At 39.3% G+C, this 19,634-nt stretch overlaps 1 protein-coding gene across 3 annotated transcripts in view; it reads right to left on the minus strand.

The window, feature by feature from the left end:
- Positions 1–19,634, minus strand: part of Ttc1 (tetratricopeptide repeat domain 1) — a 49,747-nt gene that overhangs the window by 3,383 nt on the left and 26,730 nt on the right. For all 3 annotated transcript variants that reach the window (XM_046462195.1, XM_046462194.2, XM_046462196.2), the window contains exons 4-7: positions 18,203–18,315; positions 16,492–16,528; positions 11,244–11,392; positions 6,901–6,955 (exon numbers count right to left, since the gene is read on the minus strand). In XM_046462195.1, coding sequence (XP_046318151.1) covers positions 6,901–6,955; positions 11,244–11,392; positions 16,492–16,528; positions 18,203–18,315 — 354 coding nt within the window. The remainder of the gene's footprint in view (positions 1–6,900; positions 6,956–11,243; positions 11,393–16,491; positions 16,529–18,202; positions 18,316–19,634) is intronic.

The following is a 19,634-nucleotide window of genomic DNA, read 5'->3' on the forward strand; positions in this document are numbered from 1 at the left end:
ACCAACAAGCTCCTGTCCTTCTGATTTTATCTTGACTTCTGTTTTTTCGGAGGAGCTAGCCTAACACACAGCATCAGTCTTTCCCTTCTAGTCCAGTATGGCCGCCTGTTCACATCCCACAATTAGTCTCACCTACTCTCACTCCCAGAACAGAACGTGAAATGGGACATTCCGCTTGCTAAATGACACAAGGTATGCAAAGTGCCTGGCAGACAGAGACACCTAAGAGACACAGGATGACACAGTCTCCACAGGAGAAAAGACCTGAGTTCACCTGACTTGAATTAATCCATCCAATGACACCATGTGTGCATGTGGCTCTGTGCTGCGTGTCGTGGGGAGGTAAAGATGCCTGAGATGGCCTGCGCAGCCCAGCTTGGTGGGGAGAAGACACAGACATACACATAACGCAAGTTCGTCCATGGTTCAGCTATTAAGTGCTAGGAGACTTGAGAAGAGGAAGATGCCTTCCAGCTTAGGCAGGGAAAGAATGAGACAATGGAAGTCTTATCCCATCTTTGTGTGAGAGTTTGATGGTAACCAGGCGCCAAAGGGCAGGCGAGATGCAACCACCTGAGATGGGCAGGCAGGAGGGAGGCCCATCCTGCCGGGCTCTCCTGAGCCAGGCCAGGTGGCCTAGGGTTCTCACACCCCAGGAGGCCAATGACAGCTTGAAAATGGAGTTTTCAAAGTTAATAATCCTATGGTGAAATGAAGAATGGCCCAGAAAGGGAGGGCCTGGGGTGGTTCTAGCCGTCACAAAGTTAGGGCAGCATCATGGAAAAGGCGGCATTTATTTACAGACAAACATTTCTAGCATGCTGGATGGAAAGATTCTGAAACCAGAGTGTGGCCAGTGGAACAAATGGACAGAGCAAAACTGTACAGCAGAATCAACAAAGTGCTGATGTCTGAAAAACTCACGGATGCCTTGATGAAAGAAGGGAAGCAGCAGCCGTGAAAGCCACGCTCATACCATCATGCACAAAATTTCCTGCCTGCTGTTCAGAAACAGGCTAAGTGCTCAGAGACAAGAGCAGTTGCCATGTACCCCCAATAGGATAATTTATGACAGCAGCCTGTCTGCATAAGTCTCACTGGCTATCAAATTCTGTGCCTCCCCTCTGGACAGCAATGAGTTAGGTGTCTTTGTTACGAGTTGTAGCAATTCTGACACCTTTACTCAGCCACAGTATGTCAGCATGTGTCTATTAGGGTCAGACTTCTGCTCACGGCAAAGTGAAGAGTCCATAACTGTTTGTGCTCACAAGATTGTTTAGGACCAGAGACCACTGCTTGCCACTGGTTCTGATCAGTACGAAATTTCTCTCCCTCCAAACACCATTATATGATAACTGATTCATTATGTGTCATTTCTGACTGTGCAAGAGGCAGTTTATCCTGAGGATATGCCATTTATTTTCATCTCCTTAAGACTACTGGGTTTGGGTATAATGGAATAGTTCCTGTGCAACTTTCTCCTTTTCTGAAGAACATACCTGCATACAAATGAATGCTCACACTGCACTTCCTTTGATAAGGCAGGAAACCATGGCATGCAGCTAACTCCTGCTTTCCTCGAGCCAAAGGCAAATCAGGAGAACACAGCACAAAGATAGAACTCCCACCCAATTCAAATTCTTTTATTAGCTTGGCTCTAGGGTATAAGTGGAGGCTGACATCAGCCTTACCAAGAACTGTCAAGGAAGCAGGAGCTTCTCTCTTGAGAAGAGAAACCCACAGCAACTAGGAAATGGAAAAAAACAAAAAACAAAAAAACAAAAAAAAAACCAGGGCACTGAAAATCGACTGATTATTTCCTACTGGGGGAACAAAGACAGCAAATACAAGAAACTGGGAGAGATTCACGTGGCCACAGTGCAAAATACTTACAGTAGATATAGAGTCTGTAACGAAGAACACTAAGCAGAGTACCCTGAGGAGAAACAGCAAAGGGGAAAAAAAGCCCAGCCTTCCATCCCCACACCTACGGCTCTAGCAGCTTTAAGATAGACGTAACAATTTAGTTTGCTTTGTGATCCTTAGGGAGCTGACTCTAGGACCTTCTACTACTTGAGGAGAGACATGTAAAGCACTAGGATACCCAGAAAAAGGTCTTGTATCCTTGCAATGATAATGAACAATTATTTCAATCTCTATATGTAGTTCTCAAGTGTGGCACTCATACAAGATGGTATTTTTCCCAGTGCTGGGGACTGAATTCAGGTACTCGCACATGCCGGGCAAGAGCTCAACTAAGGGTTAGGGTTGATCCCCAGATCAAGAGGGTATTCTCAATTCAGTTTGTACATATGCTCTCATTAGGTTGCTAGTGGCCAGGACCCAACAACTGGACAAGTTCAGCAATCAGGACACCAGAAATATGATCCAAGAAGGTGGAAGGAGGTGATGGCATGAGTGGAAAACGTGGGCTGGAATATGAACTAGGCCCAAGAGTGTGCCAGACTGGACAGGGCTTGGAAGCAGTAACATGTGTTAGTGAAAGGAAAGTGGGCTTACCAGCAATGCCCTCCCTGCCTTTGTGTCTTTGAGGGTGTAAATGAGTTTCATGTAGCTGCTCCAAGTGTTCAAGCTGGGGAGAGGTACCTGATAGCCCTTGGTTAAGGAAGGAGGGGCAGCATCATGAAATGGCTAAATACAAGCTGTCCATGCTATTGGGAAATATCCCAATGTCAGGCCCAGCATCAAAGGAAGCTTCGTATCCCCTGCACGCTCAGCAAATGGCAATGACCTTCAGCGAGCTGGCTCTTTTCCTTCAATGGTAACTGGTCCAAACAGACACCAAAACTGACACCTGGCAAGCAATGGCTTGCAGAGAAAGTTGTCTGAGTTCTTAAGTCTAGTGAACAGAAGAGCACACTTTCTAAAATGTCTGCTTTCTATTTTTTCTCTTCTGCTGCTGCAGCACGAGGAAGGGAAGATAAAAAGCAGTGACTGACCTGTTTCTGCTCAGGGGGTGACTCTGAGCTGAGCTGGACCACCTCCTGACCTCAACACTGTGTGGCCATGCCCTACTCTGGCCTTCATCCCTCAACGGAACTGCCTCTACACCATCCTCCCTTACCCTTAAACTTGAGTGTGCATCAGAACATGTGAAGGGTTGCCAAAACAGACTGCTGGGCCCCGTCCCTCATTTCTGATTTAACAGGTCTATGGTAGGCCCCAAATTGTGCTGATCATTATTATTTATATCTCCAATACTGGGGATTGGAACTAGTCCTCTACCACTGAGCCATACACTAGCCTTTTTTTCTTGAGACAGAGTCTTGCTAATTTGCAGAAGTTGGCTTTAAAATTTTGATTTTTCTGCCATTACAGGTATGCCCTCTGCCCCTGACAAAATTGTGCATTTGGTGGGGCGGGGTGTAGTACTGGGGATTGAATTCAGGGGCACTTGACCACTGAGCCACATCCCCAGCCCTATTTTGTATTTTATTTTGGGACAGGGCCTCACTGAGTTGCTTAGAGCCTCGTTTTTGCTGAGGTGGTGAACTCACGATCCTCTTGCCTTAACCTTCCGAGCTGCTGGAATTACAGGTGTACACCACCGCACCTGGCAAAAACTGTGCATTTTTGACCACTTGAGTGATAATGATCTGGGTACATTTTGGGAACCAGCTCCAAAAGATAACCTGCTTTTATAGTTAGTGACTAGAATATTGATGAGAAGCCTGATTGAAAGACTGACCTATCCATCTCCAACTGTAACACCTATTTTTAGTGATTAGAGAGAAAATCACTTTAGCAGAGATTTCCTCTTACACTGTGTAAAAAGCTAAGCCCATGGATCCTATGTGACTTTTGCGAGAAGGTAGACGACTTGATGACTCAGAATACAGGAAATCAAGAAGAACCACAAACATATACATATAGTACTTCACAATTCCACTTGCTTGACAGATTTCTAGGCTGGGTTGGCATACAGGACAAACAAATCTGCAATGTCAATGACAATGTCTCTGCCCCACACTCTTTTCTACTTGTGATCAAAGCTAACCACAGACCCATGTTAGCATCGTCATTTGGTCTCCAAGCACACACCACTTACACTCCCAGTATAACTGCCAACAAGGCTGCTGTCCCTGCGTGTGGAAGTGGCCCTGAGGCGCTCCCCCTGCGGGTCACCCAGGTATGTGTGAAGTACTCCCAAATGCCGAGTAGCAGTGCTAGGAGCTCGGCCTTCGTGTCCTACAGTTGAGCCTCAAGGACCGTGAAAGTATCTGGTCACTCACTTACATTTTAATTTTATTTTTATTTATTAATTTTTTTTTTTAGTTATAGATGGGCACAATACCTTTATGTGGTGCTGAGGATTGATCCCAGTGCTTCATGTGTGTGAGGTGAGTGCTCTACCACTGAGCTCCAGCCCCTCACTTACATTTTTAAGTGTTTACTATTTATATATATATGTGAGCAATTTTTTTAACATTGTAAAGTTAAAACAAAAAAATGAAGACATAGATACTCATAAAGGCTCTGCCTTCAAATCCTTTTGTTTTTCAAATTCACCTAATTATAAATGCTACACAGGATCCCCCCTTATCTGCAGGGGATACTTTTAAGACCCTCAGTGGATGCCTGAAATCTCAGATTCCTACATGTATTTCTTGTACATATATACCTGCGATAAAGTTTAATTTACAAATTACACATGGTAAGAAATTAAAAGCATAAAACAATCCTAATAATACACTGTAATAAACGTTATATGAAAGTAGTCTCTATTTCTGAAATTATCAATTAATATTTTTAGACCAGGGAAACAAAAACTGAGGAAAGCAAAACCTTGGATAAGACAGGACTACTGCACATTTGGATCTAAACATTCATGCAAATAAAATGCCATCTTTCTATATTTTACTTTCACATAAGCTTTTCTTTCTCTCTCTTTTTTTATTTTTATTTTTTGGTGCTGTGACTGAACCCAGGGGCACTTTACAACTGAGCCACTTCCCCAGGTCTTGCTAAATTGCCCAGCACAACTTTGAACTGGGGATCTTCCTGCCTTATCCTCCTTAGCAGCTGAGATTACATGTGTGCACCTATGGGCCCAGCCTTGCTCACAATGTCTCAGAATGTCTAAGCAAGTGATATTAATCTGTGCTCAGACAGTCTAACCTCCAGGGATTTCACAGCACATGATTCAGTCATCTCTTCTATCACAAGGAGAAAGAACACCAAAAAGATTCTGTGGGTTGAAATTCCACAATGAAATAATTTCTCTCTTCCAGGTTATCTTTGGTGGGTTAACAAAGTGGAAGCAACACTTTATCCACAATCCTTACATTTACTAACAAGAGAGTCTAGTCATTCAAACTACTGATGTGTAACACATTATTTATCAACCAAGTTATGCTGCTTAAGTCTTCATTATAGAAGAAACGAGTACAGAATTAAATTTGAGCACCTGTTTTATTTGCAGAACTGGGGATTGAACCCAGGGCTACACATGCTAGGCAAGCAGTTTATCACTGAAGAACACCTCCTAACCCAATTAGAGTACTTCACAGAGGTAATGATACAAGAAAAAGCCAAAGTCATGAGGATAGGAAACTTTTGCTAATTAGAATTTATAGTGACAATGACAGATGGGAGTTTTGATTCCATCTGGGACTAACAATGGGCAGGAAGATTCAGTTTGTATAGTCCCTTTATGGTTTTGGATTGGCTCAGAAAAATGGACCTAAGGCATTTCTGTTTTGCTTAACAGAAATGTCTATTCCAAGTCCACTACTGCCATTTAAAAAGTCATCTTTCAGCCCAAGATTCAGTTCAGCTAAACACATTTTTTTCTGATTAAAATAGAGCATCATTGTTAAGTAGACTAGGCGAGAAAATATTTTTTTCCTCCTTTGAAAAAAGTACCTCTAAAGTAATTTTTTATGCTCAAAGACGGTGTCAAGTTTAATAAAATATGTAAATTAGGTAAATAGCCTTTTTTGGAAAACCTGGGGATGGTTCCAGAAATACCCTAAATCTGAAGGAGCTTTCCTTGGAGTCTTGAATCTACCTGGCAGGGGCCAGAAGGCTCTGGGTGGACTCGGTTAAAAGCTTTCTCTAAATCAATTCTGCTGTTAGAGTGATCCTTTGGGAAATCTGTGCTCATTCTCTGGATATTGATGCCAAGTCATTAATGGCCAGGCTCAGTGTATTTTAAATTATTTTTCCTCTAGCCCATGTGACTGCAATATATTAAATGCAATTCATGAAAGAGATTTAGAACATATTTATATAAGAACATACAGCAGATCTTGCACAGGGAAATATCAGATAGGTTTAACAAATGTAAGGTCTTGGTTTAGGAAGCCCCAATCCTCTTAGTCAAGCCGGAGAGGTTCTCTGATTCCAACTGTAAATGCTTTGACAAATAAGGGAAGTAACTAAATAACGGGTCAAATGTGTCCATTTATCCGACTCTCAACACCACTCTTTTTTCCTTTACTATTTACGCACAATTCCTGCCCTCTCATGTCTTCTCAAACATTAAAGCTGTCTTTTTTTTTTTGGCACTGCTGGGGATTGAACTCATGGCCTCACACATGTTAAGCAAGCCACTTCCCCAGCCCCTTCACTGCTGTTTTTGAAACAAAAATTCCCTTGATTCTGACATTATTGACTGTATTTCAATGAAGGGGTGATTACTCAATGAAGAAACTTAATTGTTTTTATGAAATTAATATGGGAAACAGAGGCTGGTGGTGTTCCATGTTGGGAACTAGATTATGTTTGCATTCTTGAGGGAAGAAAATTTTTCAAGAAAAACAAAATGGAAATTTGGTTTCTGAAAATGCTGGTATCCTTTCTAAACCATGATGCTCTTTTTGGAGTCAAAAATGGCTAAGAAGTCAAGAGAGAGTAAGAGTAAGAAAGCAAACTTACCTAACATCTCTTCTTTTAGTCTTTCATTACGTTCTTCAATTTGCTTAGGTAATCTCTGAGGAAAAAAAAGAAACAAGAGTTGGTGAAAAATCCTTTGGCTTCAATGCAATTCCTATCAAAATCCCAATGACATTCCTTGCAGAAATAGAAAAAGCAATCATGAAATTCATCTGGAAAAATAAGAGACCCAGAATAGCTAAAGTAATTCTAAGCAGGAAGAGTGAAATTGGTGGTATCGTGATTCCAGATTTTAAACTATACTATAGAGCAATAGTAACAAAAACAGCATGGTACTGGCACCAAAATAGGCTGGTAGACCAATGGTACAAAATAGAGGACACAGAGACAAATCCACAAAATTACAACTATCTTATATTAGACAAAGGTGCTAAAACCATGCAATGGAGAAAGGATAGCATCTTCAACAAGTGGTGCTGGGAGAACTGGAAATCCATATGCAACAAAATGAAATTGAATCCCTTTCTCTCACCATGCACAAAAGTCAACTCAAAATGGATCAAGGAGCTAGGAATCAGACCAGAGACTCTGCGTCTAATAGAAGATAAAGTTGGCCCTAATCTTCATCACGTGGGGGCAGGCCCCAAATTTCTTAATAAGACACCTATTGCACAAGAGTTAAAACCAAGAATCAACAAATGGGACGAATTCAAACTAAAAAGTTTTTTCTCAGCAAGAGAAATAATATATGAGGTGAATAGGGAGCCTACATCCTGGGAACAAATTTTTACCCCCCAAACATCAGATAGAGCTCTAATCTCTAGAGTATACAAAGAACTCAAAAAGTTAAACAACAAAAAAGCAAATAACCCAATCAACAAATGGGCCAAGGACTTGAACAGAAACTTCTCAGAAGAGGATATACAATCAATCAACAAATACATGAAAAAATGCTCACCATCTCTGGCAATCAGAGAAATGCAAATTAAAACTATTCTAAGATACCATCTCACTCCAATAAGAATGGCAGCCATTATGAAGTCAAATAACAATAAGTGCTGGCGAGGATGCGGGGGAAAAAGGTACACTCATACATTGCTGGTGGGACTGCAAATTGGTGCAGCCAATTTGGAAAGCAGTATGGAGATTCCTTGGAAAGCTGGGAATGGAACCTCCATTTGACCCAGCTATTCCCCTTCTTGGACTATACCCAAAGACCTAAAAAGAGCATACTACAGGGACACAGCCACATCAATGTTTATAGCAGCACAATTCCCAATAGCTAGAGTGTGGAACCAACCTAGATGCCCTTCAATAGATGAATGGATTAAAAAATGTGGCATTTATACACAATGGAATATTACTCAGCACTAAAAGATAACAAGATCATGGCATTTGCAGGCAAATGGATGGCGTTGGAGCAGATTATGCTGAGTGAAGTTAGCCAATCCCTAAAAAACAAATGCTGAATGTCTTCTCTGATATAAGGGGGGTGACTCAAAATGGGATAGGGAAGAAGAGCATGAGAAGAAGACTACCTCTAAATAGGGAAGAGAGGTGGGAGGGAAAAAGAGGGAGAAGGGGAGTTACATGGAAGATGGAAGGAGAACCTCATTATTATACAGAATACATATATGATGTTGTAATGACAAAAAGAAAAAAAAGTGTGTCACATTAGATTGGATAGAGAGAAAGGATGGGAGAGGAGGGGAGGAGTAAGGAGAATAGGAAGGGCAGCAGAATAGAATTGACAATTTGATTGATGTATGTTCATTCCATATATGTATTATATGTCAAAATTCATTCTGCTGCATTGTATGACTAAAAATAAATAAATAAATAAATAAATTAAAAAAACAGAAAAATCCTTTGGCTTTATTTTGAATTTGGAAACACTTAAAATCCTAATATGAAAATGAGATCAGGTTAAATACATATATATGATCCTATTAAGTAAAGGAAAAAAAAAACACAAAACCTAAATGTTTGTTTGTGGGTGAGCTATACACAGTTTTATCTGTTTCACTGTTATATTCCTTAACAGAGTGCCTAGACCAAAGAAGGACTGCAATTACAATTTGGTGATTAAATATATATAGCAAATAACTTACTGAAACACATTAGATGTCTATGGTGGTATAATCAGTGATGGGATTATGGTTGATAGCTATATCCTCTTTACCCAGTATTGGGGACTGCTTGATCATTCCCTAATCCCTTTTTATTTTGAGACAGAGTCTTGCTAAGTTGCCCAGCACAGCTTGAAACCTGTGATCCTCCTGCCTTAGTCTCCCAAATAGCTAGGATTATAGGTGTGTACTACACTTGGTTTGTAACTTTCAAATTTTATTTTTTTTCTGATTTGTATCTTCTAATTTGGAGTTCCTTTTTTATACAATCACAACCTAATTTCTTAAAAAAGGATTAAATCAATCTTAAATGTCCTTAAATCATCACTTAGCTCAGGGTTTCTCAATCCTGGCACTATTAATATTTTAGATTGAACAATTCTTCATTATGGAGGAACATTCTGATAATTGTGGGATGTTTAACAGCATCTGGGTCTCTTCCCACTAGATGCCTCCAAGTCATGAAATCAGAATGTCTCCAGAGTAGTCAAATATCCTCTGAAACCAAAACTGCCCTAGCTGAGGACCACAGATCTGGATTAGAATTTTTTTTTTTTTTTTTGGTGGAGGTACTGGGACTGAACCCAGGGTACTTTACCACTAAGCCACATCCTTATCCCTTTATGTTTTTTATTTTGAGACAGAGTCTCCCTCCCTAAGTTGTTTAGGGCATTGCTAAGTTGCTGAAGTTGGCCTTGAATTTGAAATCCTCCTGCCACCCTGATCAGCTAGATTAGAATCTTTCATTGCTACATTTAGTCCTGTAATTGGTCACAAGTATTTTGCGGGCTATAACTCATTTACAAAAAATTCAGAATAAATTCTTTCCACATATAAAACTACCATAAGACTTAAAACTAACTTGACAAATAAAAAGGCTACCAAGAACTTAGCTAAGATTTTAAGAACTTTTTTCCTTTTCATTTCACATTTAAATTAATCCTGTTGTCATTCAGAGATTTATTAACAAGTCTGAGAAAGTTAGATTAAAATTAGTTCCAAACTGCTTATGTATCCAAACCAGTCTATCTCCTGACAGCCACCTTTACACAAATATTTGTTATTATAGAAATAATTCACCTCAAATTTTAAAAAACGAAAAATCACCTAACAGATCAATGCAGGGTTATTAGTGAACATTTCTCAGGTTTGCTCTGTGGAAGAAAGTGGGAAATACTGTGCAGCAAGGGTTCAAATGCCCTTGAGGGAGAGGGGCAGAGAGAAAATGCAAATGCAAATGAGAGGCAGTTCACAGCAAGAGGGAGGTGGGAGGCCAGCAGGGGAACCGGAAAGCTCCAGTGGAGCGTCAGTGTGTGGGAGTTCAGGAGTCCAGATATCCACATCTTCCAATTTTTAAGGAGTCAGACCTAGATTTTTATATAGTAAAATCTGTCCAAGTTTACATGTTGGCAAGTGGCTTCAATTGAAAAAGTTTTGTGAGTTGTTTTAAATAAAACACACCTTGGGGGCTGGGACTGTAGCTCAGTGATAGAGAGCTTGCCTAGCATGCGTGAGATACTGGGTTTGATACTCAGCACCACATAAAAATAAATAAATAAAACAAAGATACTGCATCCATCTACAACTAAAAAAAATTAAACAAACAAACAACCCCCCCACCCCCGTCCACTATCTTCAATTTCTACTGCATAGTGTCGACTCAGGATTCATCCAAATGGTTCTCTGAAAAGCCTGGCACTGATGATATTGTTTAATTTCTTAAAGTCAGTGTTTCTCAAACTTATTTGAACATCCATTATTTCTTGAGTAATGACACAAACATCTAACTCTGTGGCACATACTCTGAAATTTAAGAATTAGAAGCAGAAGGATGGTCAGTGCCAAGGACAGAAATAACAGCCATTTCAAGAAAGATTAGGAGGTTTGTTTAGAATATATTCACCTGGGCGTATGATGACAGAACAGAAACTTGGTGACTGAATTAAGAAAAGTACTTAAGAATCACTTTGGCCTACTCTGTATAAATACAGTGGACAAGACGAGTTCCCTAGTGCAACAATGAAATGCATTTCTTGTCAACCCTAGAGATTAAAGGTTTACACGTGCCACTGTTATAATGGAGATTAAATGGCACAGGGTCACAGTGGGTAAATGGCCATTACTTCACAGATCTATGTCTCATATATTTTAATAAGCACAGAAATGGAATTTAGTCATGTCAGAAAGGATTAAGACTCGCTGAGTGCCAAACAAAAGGACTAGAAGAAAAAGCATATTTAAAAATTTAGGTTTTACCATACAAGCTTCTCTTGCTTGATGTATTGATGGATCTTTTTCCAATATAGATTTATAGTCTTCCAGGGCTTCATCTAGCTTGTCTGTCTTCTCATACAACTCCGCTCTCCTCAAAATTGCCCTGATGTAGCTGGGGTTCAGCTTAATTGCTATAAAACAAGACAAAACAAAAAACTTAGTTGTTATCACAAAGAAAAAAGGGCTACATGAAATTCATTTACCAGGCATCCTCCAAGTAATTAAAGTCATTTGTTAAAGTCCATACATACTTAAGGTTTGTAAATTTGTTCTATAAAGGACAAAATAGTAAAAATTTTAGGTTCTGTGGACCAGACAATTGTAGTTGCAACTACTTAACTGTGCTAGTGTAACACAAAAGTATAGGCAATACGTAAACAGATAAAGGTGGCTGTGTTCCAATAAAACTTTACTTACAGACACTGAAATCTGAGTTTCATATATAAAATAATATTTTTTTATTTAATTAGCAATTATTTTAAAATGTAGAAATCTTTCTTAACTTGTGGGCTGTACAGGCTGGACTGACTTATGGCTTTAGTTTGCCAAACCTAGGTCTATAATCCAAGTCCTCTTATGTGCCTACGTCTTCCACGCAGCCCAGAAGAGGCCAGAACACAGAGCTTAAGTACACAGTGGATGAGTACAAGAGATCCAAAGGGGAGCCGAAGGAAAGCAGTCTGGTGGCAGACTATCCTTTTATTTTTTCTAGTCCTTGACTATTAAATCCTCACTGTTCTTTCATACTACTTTTCCAGTACCTTTGGGTCATGAGTGCACAATCTTGTCCTCTATGCAGGAACAACTGCCCTAATAACCCTTTGCTGTTTTGGTTCAAGTACACTGCATTTCTCCTATTCCCTTCTGAGTTGTTTCTTCTTTCAGAAAGCAATGTCTTATCTCTAAAACTTTTCCTCTTCATAAAATGTGGACTTCATTTTCATTCATTTGTGCTTTTAGCAAATATTTATACAGTACCTAAATCTTTGTGTCTAATTTAGTAAAACTTGGGCTACCACAGTAAACAAGACAAAGGCCTTGTTCTTATGAGGCTTTATGCTGTCCTTGTACAGCAAGAGCAGGCCGTCACACACGGGAATGACTTCATGCAGTCATAGTGCTTTAATGAAGGAAAAACAAGGTAACAGAGACACAAGTGAAGAGGTAACTTCAGAGAGTGGTCAGAGAATGCAAAGAGGGACTTTCTGAGGAAGGCCAACTATCTGAAAGAAGAGGAGGAATGTACCATAGAGGAAGTAACATGAATGAAATTCCTTAAACAAGAATAATACTGGCATGTCAGTGAACAGTGTGGAGGTTGGAGGAGAGATAAGAGTGAACACACAGGCCAGGTCCATACCTTGGAGGGCCTCTGGGCCAGGGAAGAGTTTGGACTTTTTTCTCTAGGTGTGATAAGAAGTCACTAGAAGGGTTTCTAATAAGTGTAAGCCATAATCTAATTAATATATATATATTATTTTATTTCATTTTTTGGTGACACAGGGAATTGAACCCAGGGAGCACTTTACCAATGAGCCATGCCTCCAGCCATTTTTAATTAATTTATTTTTGAGACAGTGTCTCAGTAAATTGCCTGGCCTCAAACTTGTGATCCCATTGCCTCAGCCTCCTGAGTGGCCTGAATTTCAGGTGTGCACCCCCATGCCTAGGCTGATATACATTTTTTTCAAGGACTGCTTCAGCTGTAGACTGGGGGACAGGGGTGAAAGCAGTGTAACTAGATGGGAGGCTACTATAGTGACCCAGATGAGACACGTTGTTGGCTTGGTCTAAGGCGGAACAGTGGAGCTTGAAAGAGGTGGCCAGATTAAGTATATGCTTTTGAATTTTAGCCCACAGGACTCATGGAATGGAATGAAAGAGAACATTCAGGGATGACTCCACAAAAGTTTCAGCTTAAGTAAATAAATGTATGGCAATGTCATTTATTAGAATAGAAAACAACTAACTGAAAATCTTGAAGAGTAAGGGTGAATGGGCATCTTCAATCTGAAATGCCTACCAGACATCCAGGAAGAAACAATAACTTTGCAATGGGACACAGGTCTCCAGATCACAGAGAAGAGTCAGAGCTAAAGGTGTAAACTTTAGCATACAGAGAGTAGGTATTCATTAGTTTCATAGTTTTAATTTATTAATTCTGCTTTTATCTTTATTAAGACATTCCTTTTGGTTCCCTTAATTCTACTTTTTTGCTCTAATTTCTTGAGTTGAATAATTTATATATTTTAACTTTATTTTTAAGTTGACAAAATTACATACATTTAGGTGTGCATGATGTTTTGAAGTACGTATACATTATGGAATGGAATCATTGAGTTAATTTACACAGACCATCTAAAGCTTCAGAATTAGATAAGTTCAAATAGGGAAAAAATATATGCAGAAAAAGCTAAATAAGGCTTCCAAAATGTTGAGGTAACAGAGAAGGCAGCACGCAGAGAAGAGTAAGAATGAAGAACCAAAGAAGCAGAAGAAAAAAAAAAAGGACAGAGAATGAATACAGTGTGTGTGGTATCATTGGATTTAGGGGGAAATTTCCTAAAAAAAGACAGGAAGGTATGAAAAATGGTACTAAATGCTTCTGGGATGGAGTAATACTGGAGAGGATAGAGAAGTGATCACTGGAGTGAGCGAGATGCAACTGTTGCTGACCTTCACAGGAGCCATGTCTTCAGGGGCATGGACAAAGAAGAAGCCCTGTGGAAGTGAGAGGAGGGGAGAACAAACAGGAGGAGACATGTGGAGCCAGGGAGTACAGACGGTTCTTTTAATGAGGAAGATCAGAGAAATATACAGAAGCTAGAGAGGGAGATGGGATCAGCAAAAGGTTTTCAGGAAGAACCCAAATCTCTTAACATTTCAACTCTACAGGCTGTTCTGCCAGCCTCCTCTTAGTCTGGTACACTATACCCTTTTATAATATTCCTAGTCACGATTATCACACTATCCACAGGAAAAACACTCCAATGGTCCTCTACTCCACCTTTCATAGAATGGAATTCCTCAATTTACACATTAGGTCAGATACCTCAACCTATGCAACTGCTAGACTGCTTCTGATTATGTATACGTGCAATGAAGAGAAGGAATTTTTCCTATTGCCACTGTATATCTCTAAAACTAGTATCAGTATAATGTGATTTTCCTTGTTAATCTATACAGAGAATAACCTTAAACCTCATTTATGCCAACACTGAAAACCTTAGGGTGACTAGCACTAGAAACTGTTCCTTATGTAGTACAGAGCTCTAAGACGACCTCAGAAATAAGCTGTTAATGGGCTGGAGATGTGGCTCGAGCGGTAGCACGCTCGCCTGGCCTGCGCAGGGCACTGGGTTCGATCCTCAGCACCACATACAAATAAAATAAAGATGTTGTGTCTACTGAAACTACAAAATAAATATTAAAAAAAAAAAAAAAGAAATAAGCTGTTAAATTCTTACCAAGGTGTATGAATGAGAGCAAGGGTGTATATGTGTTGAAGGTGTGGAAGGGACTTGAACCCAGCTACCATTAACCCACTTTGCCTATGAATGCATTCATAATGGCTGTCTAGGCACAGGAATAAGAATGTACATAGATCTGAAAGGAAATCTGGAAAACACTTTCCTCCCTTTTCCAAAATGTTGAGGTTAACAGAGAAGGGGGCCTACACAGAGGAATATAGCTGGAAATTAACTGTTTTCTATGGTATACCTACTGGTCAAGCTTACAAAGGATTTTTTTTTTTTTTTTTTGGACTACCTGGTTTCAGAGAAAGGAGCTCTGAAGATCAACAGCTTGTTCCTGAACTTTTCAAATTCAAACACCTCATACAGAGGAAATACATTAAATACCGTTTTTTCCCCAACAAAATAGTACATTCAGAGTTAGTTCCAGTTCAAGACAGTAATAGATCACAAGTAGCTTGCTAGATTTTACTGTAGTAATAATTTCATTTAGATACTACAAAACAATCGAAAAGTTAAGAAGTTAATAGAGATTGCTTAATTAAAAACAAACAAACAAAAAGCAGATAAGGGAATTCATGCTTTGTGTGGAAGGGGAACCAGATAACATAAAAGCTTCTTTTCAACTGTAATTCTCTCAGAAAATATTTTTTTAAAAATTAGTAGAAAAGCTGAAAAATATACTATTTGGAAAAAAATAAAAAAACCAACCAAACAAACCCCATATACACAAACAAAACACCCCCCAAAATAGCAGTGATCCTATATCTAAAGGTTTCTTTATAAAAGTTGGTGGGAAGTAAAGACCTTAATGGAACTCAGATATATAGCAAAGGCTTGATTCATTTTACAGACTCTAAAAGAACAATTGGCAAATTCTCCTGATCTGTGATCCCTGTGGGGTTTTTAAGGACCCCACACATACTAGATAAGTGCTCTAAGATTGAGTTCCATCCACAGCCCTGGAGAAGTCGGTTTGGAAGGATGATTATATCAAAAGTCACTGTCTGCTACAATCAGAAAATGCCCCTCATGGGGTTGCACACCTGTAATCCCAGTGGCTCAGGAGGTTGAGACAGATTTCAAGTTCAAGGCTAGCTTCAACAACTTACTGAGGCTCTAAGCAACTTAGTGAGACCCATCTCAGTTCTCAAACTAAAAAATAAAAAGGACTGGGGCTGGGGGCTGGGGTTGTGGCTCAGAGGTAGAGTGTTTGCCTAGCAGCGCGAGGCCCTGGGTTCGATCCTCAGCACCACATAAAAATAAATAAAATAAAGGTATTGTGTCCAACTACAACTTAAAAAAAAAAGGACTGGGGATGTAGCTCAATGGTTAATCCTTGGTATTAGGGTTGAAGGGGGTAGTGGGGAGAAAGCACCCTCACTTTGCTCCCTCCATAAACACACAGATCCAAATGCCCTAAAAACAGCTAAGACCTTCAGTTTGAACTTCTAAGGAAAACAATTCAGAGATCACACAAAGTAAATTGTTTCACAAATGAGTTCCATTGCCAAGGTAGCTTTTAATTTTTCATCATATAGTTTCTAACACAGAAGAAATGGACTAAATTATCTACTTGAAAGTGTGCTTACTCTATGATGACTACTATTATGTAAACTATAAAGCTGCTTCTTTAAAAGCCCCAGCAGCAGAGTACATAAGGTACAAGTGTACAACTGCCCCAAAGCCCCTGTATTTGTGGGTCTAGCTGAGGTAACACTCTTGTGTACTAGTAGGTAGTAAGACAAAAGATGTACCTTTGCTGCAGTCATTGATGGCCATGTCCTTCTTGTCCTAAAAGGAAACACAACATTAATATGTATTACTCTAGTTTTATCTTAACGGTTCAAAGTCCTTTGGTATGATCCGATCATAATAACTGCTATGGAGAAACGGAATGTTTTTCAAAGCAATCACGTGAAAACAGCTATGCTACCTTCACTGGGATTACAGGGGTCTGCCACTGTGCCCAGGTTCCAGCTATGTTTAAAAACTGTTAGATGTAGGTTTTGACACATGGCAGTATATGTTAATGAACACTGTTTTAAACTTTAAATAATTTTTTTGGCTGGGGATGTAGTTCTGTAGTAGAGCACTTCCCTAATATTTGTGAGGCCCTGGTTTAATCCCCAATACTGCACCCCCCCAAAAAAGTCTTATTTTTTGTTTTCTTAATACAAATTGTTGGTGTATATTCTATAAAATGTCTTCTCCCATGCCACTTAAGCCACATGAAACACTTCAAAAGTACTTCACCTTGGAGATGGAATTCATCTATATACATGTGCAGGCTTAAAAAACAAACAACTTTCTGCAGGTCTAAGCATTTAAGTGTACTCTCTTCCCTACCCCAAGGCCTTTCAAAACAAAATACCAAAAAAACCTGGTTAATCAAATTGACTTTGGTGGAGACACTAGAAAATTTCAGGCCATATCAAAGAGAAAGTGACAGTAAATACCTGATCTAAAGGAAGAAACAAACAAAAAGCCACTTTACCCAATCCTGAGCCAGCTTCATGAGTTGTATAAAGTATGTTAAATAGCCTATCCAATCCACTGTGGATATAAGTAGCCACAGTTAAACAAGCAGAATTTTTTAAAAATTCTCACCATTTTCAACCTAGCCATACTAATTATGTTGACTAAATAGGAAAACTAGACAAAATCAGCAATAAATCTCATTATTTGTACCAACACAATATAAAACAAATATATTTTCACTCTCATTTATTCCACACTCACCCTATTATACCAGGTTCTCAATTCTTTTGAAATAAAAAAACTTTATGAAACTTTCTCTGACACATACTTTGGATTTTTTAAAAATATTTTTTAGTTATAGATGGACACAATATCTTTATTTTGTTTATTTATTTTTATGTGGTGCTGAGGATCGAACTCAGTGCCTCACATGTACGAGGCAGGCGTTCTGCCACTGAGCCACAACCCTAGCCCCATACTTTGGATTTAAGGGTAACTTTCATCCCAACTGTTGGACACTTCTCCCAGTGTCCATTATTTGAATAGAAAAATCAGTCTCGGGAATAAGCATCTTTATATCTAGAGGTTTAACCAGTGTTCCCCTGTGCCTTTAAATCTTTATCTGGAATTCCAGAGGCCTAAAATAAGTAGCTGTAGCTATTCTGAGAAATGCACTACTTGGCTCCTTGCTTCATTAACCTGCCCTAGTTTAGTGGAAACTTCGTCAGCCTTTCTTCCATGAAAGTATTCACTCAGCTACTTTAATATGGAATGTTAATGGTAGTGTGACTCAAGTTCTCCCAAAATATTTTTCTATCTTCCCCGTGCCCTTTACATAAGGGAAATACATGGGCAGGATGGGCAGGAAAAGAGAAATAGCAACTTTAAGCCCTTATGTTTTTTTTGTTTTTTTTTTTAAGATAAACTGCCTTTCAAAATACTGTAAGACCATGTGCTTCTTTAAAAGAAAAGGTCAAAGATCCATACCTGCTTCATCCTTGCAGCAGCTCTATTTGAAAACAGAATTGATCTGTCTTTCTGGAAGCAGGATGGGCACATCTGAAGGGCTCGACTATAAGAACTTTCAGCTTCTATATAATCTGAGAATAATAAGAGAGGTCATTATGATTTTATTCATGATACTATTGCATTCTGTAGGACCTCAAAATGTATAGCTTCCCATTTATAAGACAAAGGTTTTAAATAAAAAGATAGTCTCAGTCTATTAAGTTTTGGGCAGTAAATTTCATTCCCCCCTTTCTTCTCTCTGTAAAGAAACAGTGCTTCTTTGTGCCAATCTCACAAGGCATGAGCTTGGTGAACTGACAGCTGAACATGCTGTCAGTGAAGAGCACTCAATGCTCAAGAGTAGTAGCATGCCTTAGATGTTCACTTTCATTTGGTTCAGCAATTTAGAAAGGAATGTTCAAAGGCGGTTAAGGAACTGGACAGATCAAAGAGATTAAAGTCTGGGATCCATGATTTGGGATGAAAAAAAAGTTTTACAGCTAGGGAACAGCTCAGTGGTAGAATGCTTGTCTGGCATGTGCAAGGGCCTGAGTTTCATCCCCAGCCCAGCACCACACCCCTACCCCTCCACAACCAAAAGTATATAATTTTTTCAAGAAAGCTATTGTGCTTTCATGAAGATAATTTGGCTAAAACTATATGCATGAAATGTTGGGGTTTTTTTTGTTGTTGTTTGTTTGTTTTGATACTGGGGATTGAACCTGGAGTGCTTAATCACTGAGCCACTTCCCCAGACTTTTTTTTTTTATTTTGAGCCTCAGTCTCTCTAAGTTGCTTAGGGCCTTGCTAAGTTGCTGAGGCTGGCTTTAAACTTGCTATCCTCCTGCCACAGCCTCCTGAGTTTCTGCTCTATGACACTCTGCTGCATAAAATGTTTGGAGAGCTTTTTTTTTTTTTTTTTTGCAGTGCTGGGGACCCAACTCAGCCTTGCACATGCGAGATAAGCACTCTCCCACTGAATTACATCCTCAGCCTGTGAAGAGACATTTTATAAAGACCTAAAACTGTAAAAAAACATTATTTAACTTTAAAAGAGAAATTTTAATTAAATGTATGTGTTCATTGTTACATGCAGAATTATGGTAAAGATACTAAGAACAAGTTGTCTATTCATTCCTGTCCCAGGTTTGAAATATTTAATACTAACATACAACCCAGGAGTGATGGTACACGCCTGTAATTGCGGCTACTTGGCAAGGTGAGGCAGGAGGATCATGGATTTGAGGCCAGTCTCTATAAGGTAGCAAGATCCTGTCTCAAAATAAAATAAAAAGGGCTGGGGATATAGCTCAGTGGTAGAGAACTTGTCTGGTATGCACTAGGGCCTCTTTTCAAGCCCCAGGACTGCTTCCCCACCAAAAGAAACCACACAAAAAGCTATGTTTTCAAA

Source organism: Marmota monax, unplaced genomic scaffold, assembly GCF_021218885.2.
Source record: "Marmota monax isolate L192 unplaced genomic scaffold, Marmota_monax_Labrador192_F-V1.1 WCK01_AAM20220418_F8-fsc00236, whole genome shotgun sequence".
In the NCBI taxonomy this organism is placed as follows: domain Eukaryota; kingdom Metazoa; phylum Chordata; class Mammalia; order Rodentia; family Sciuridae; genus Marmota; species Marmota monax.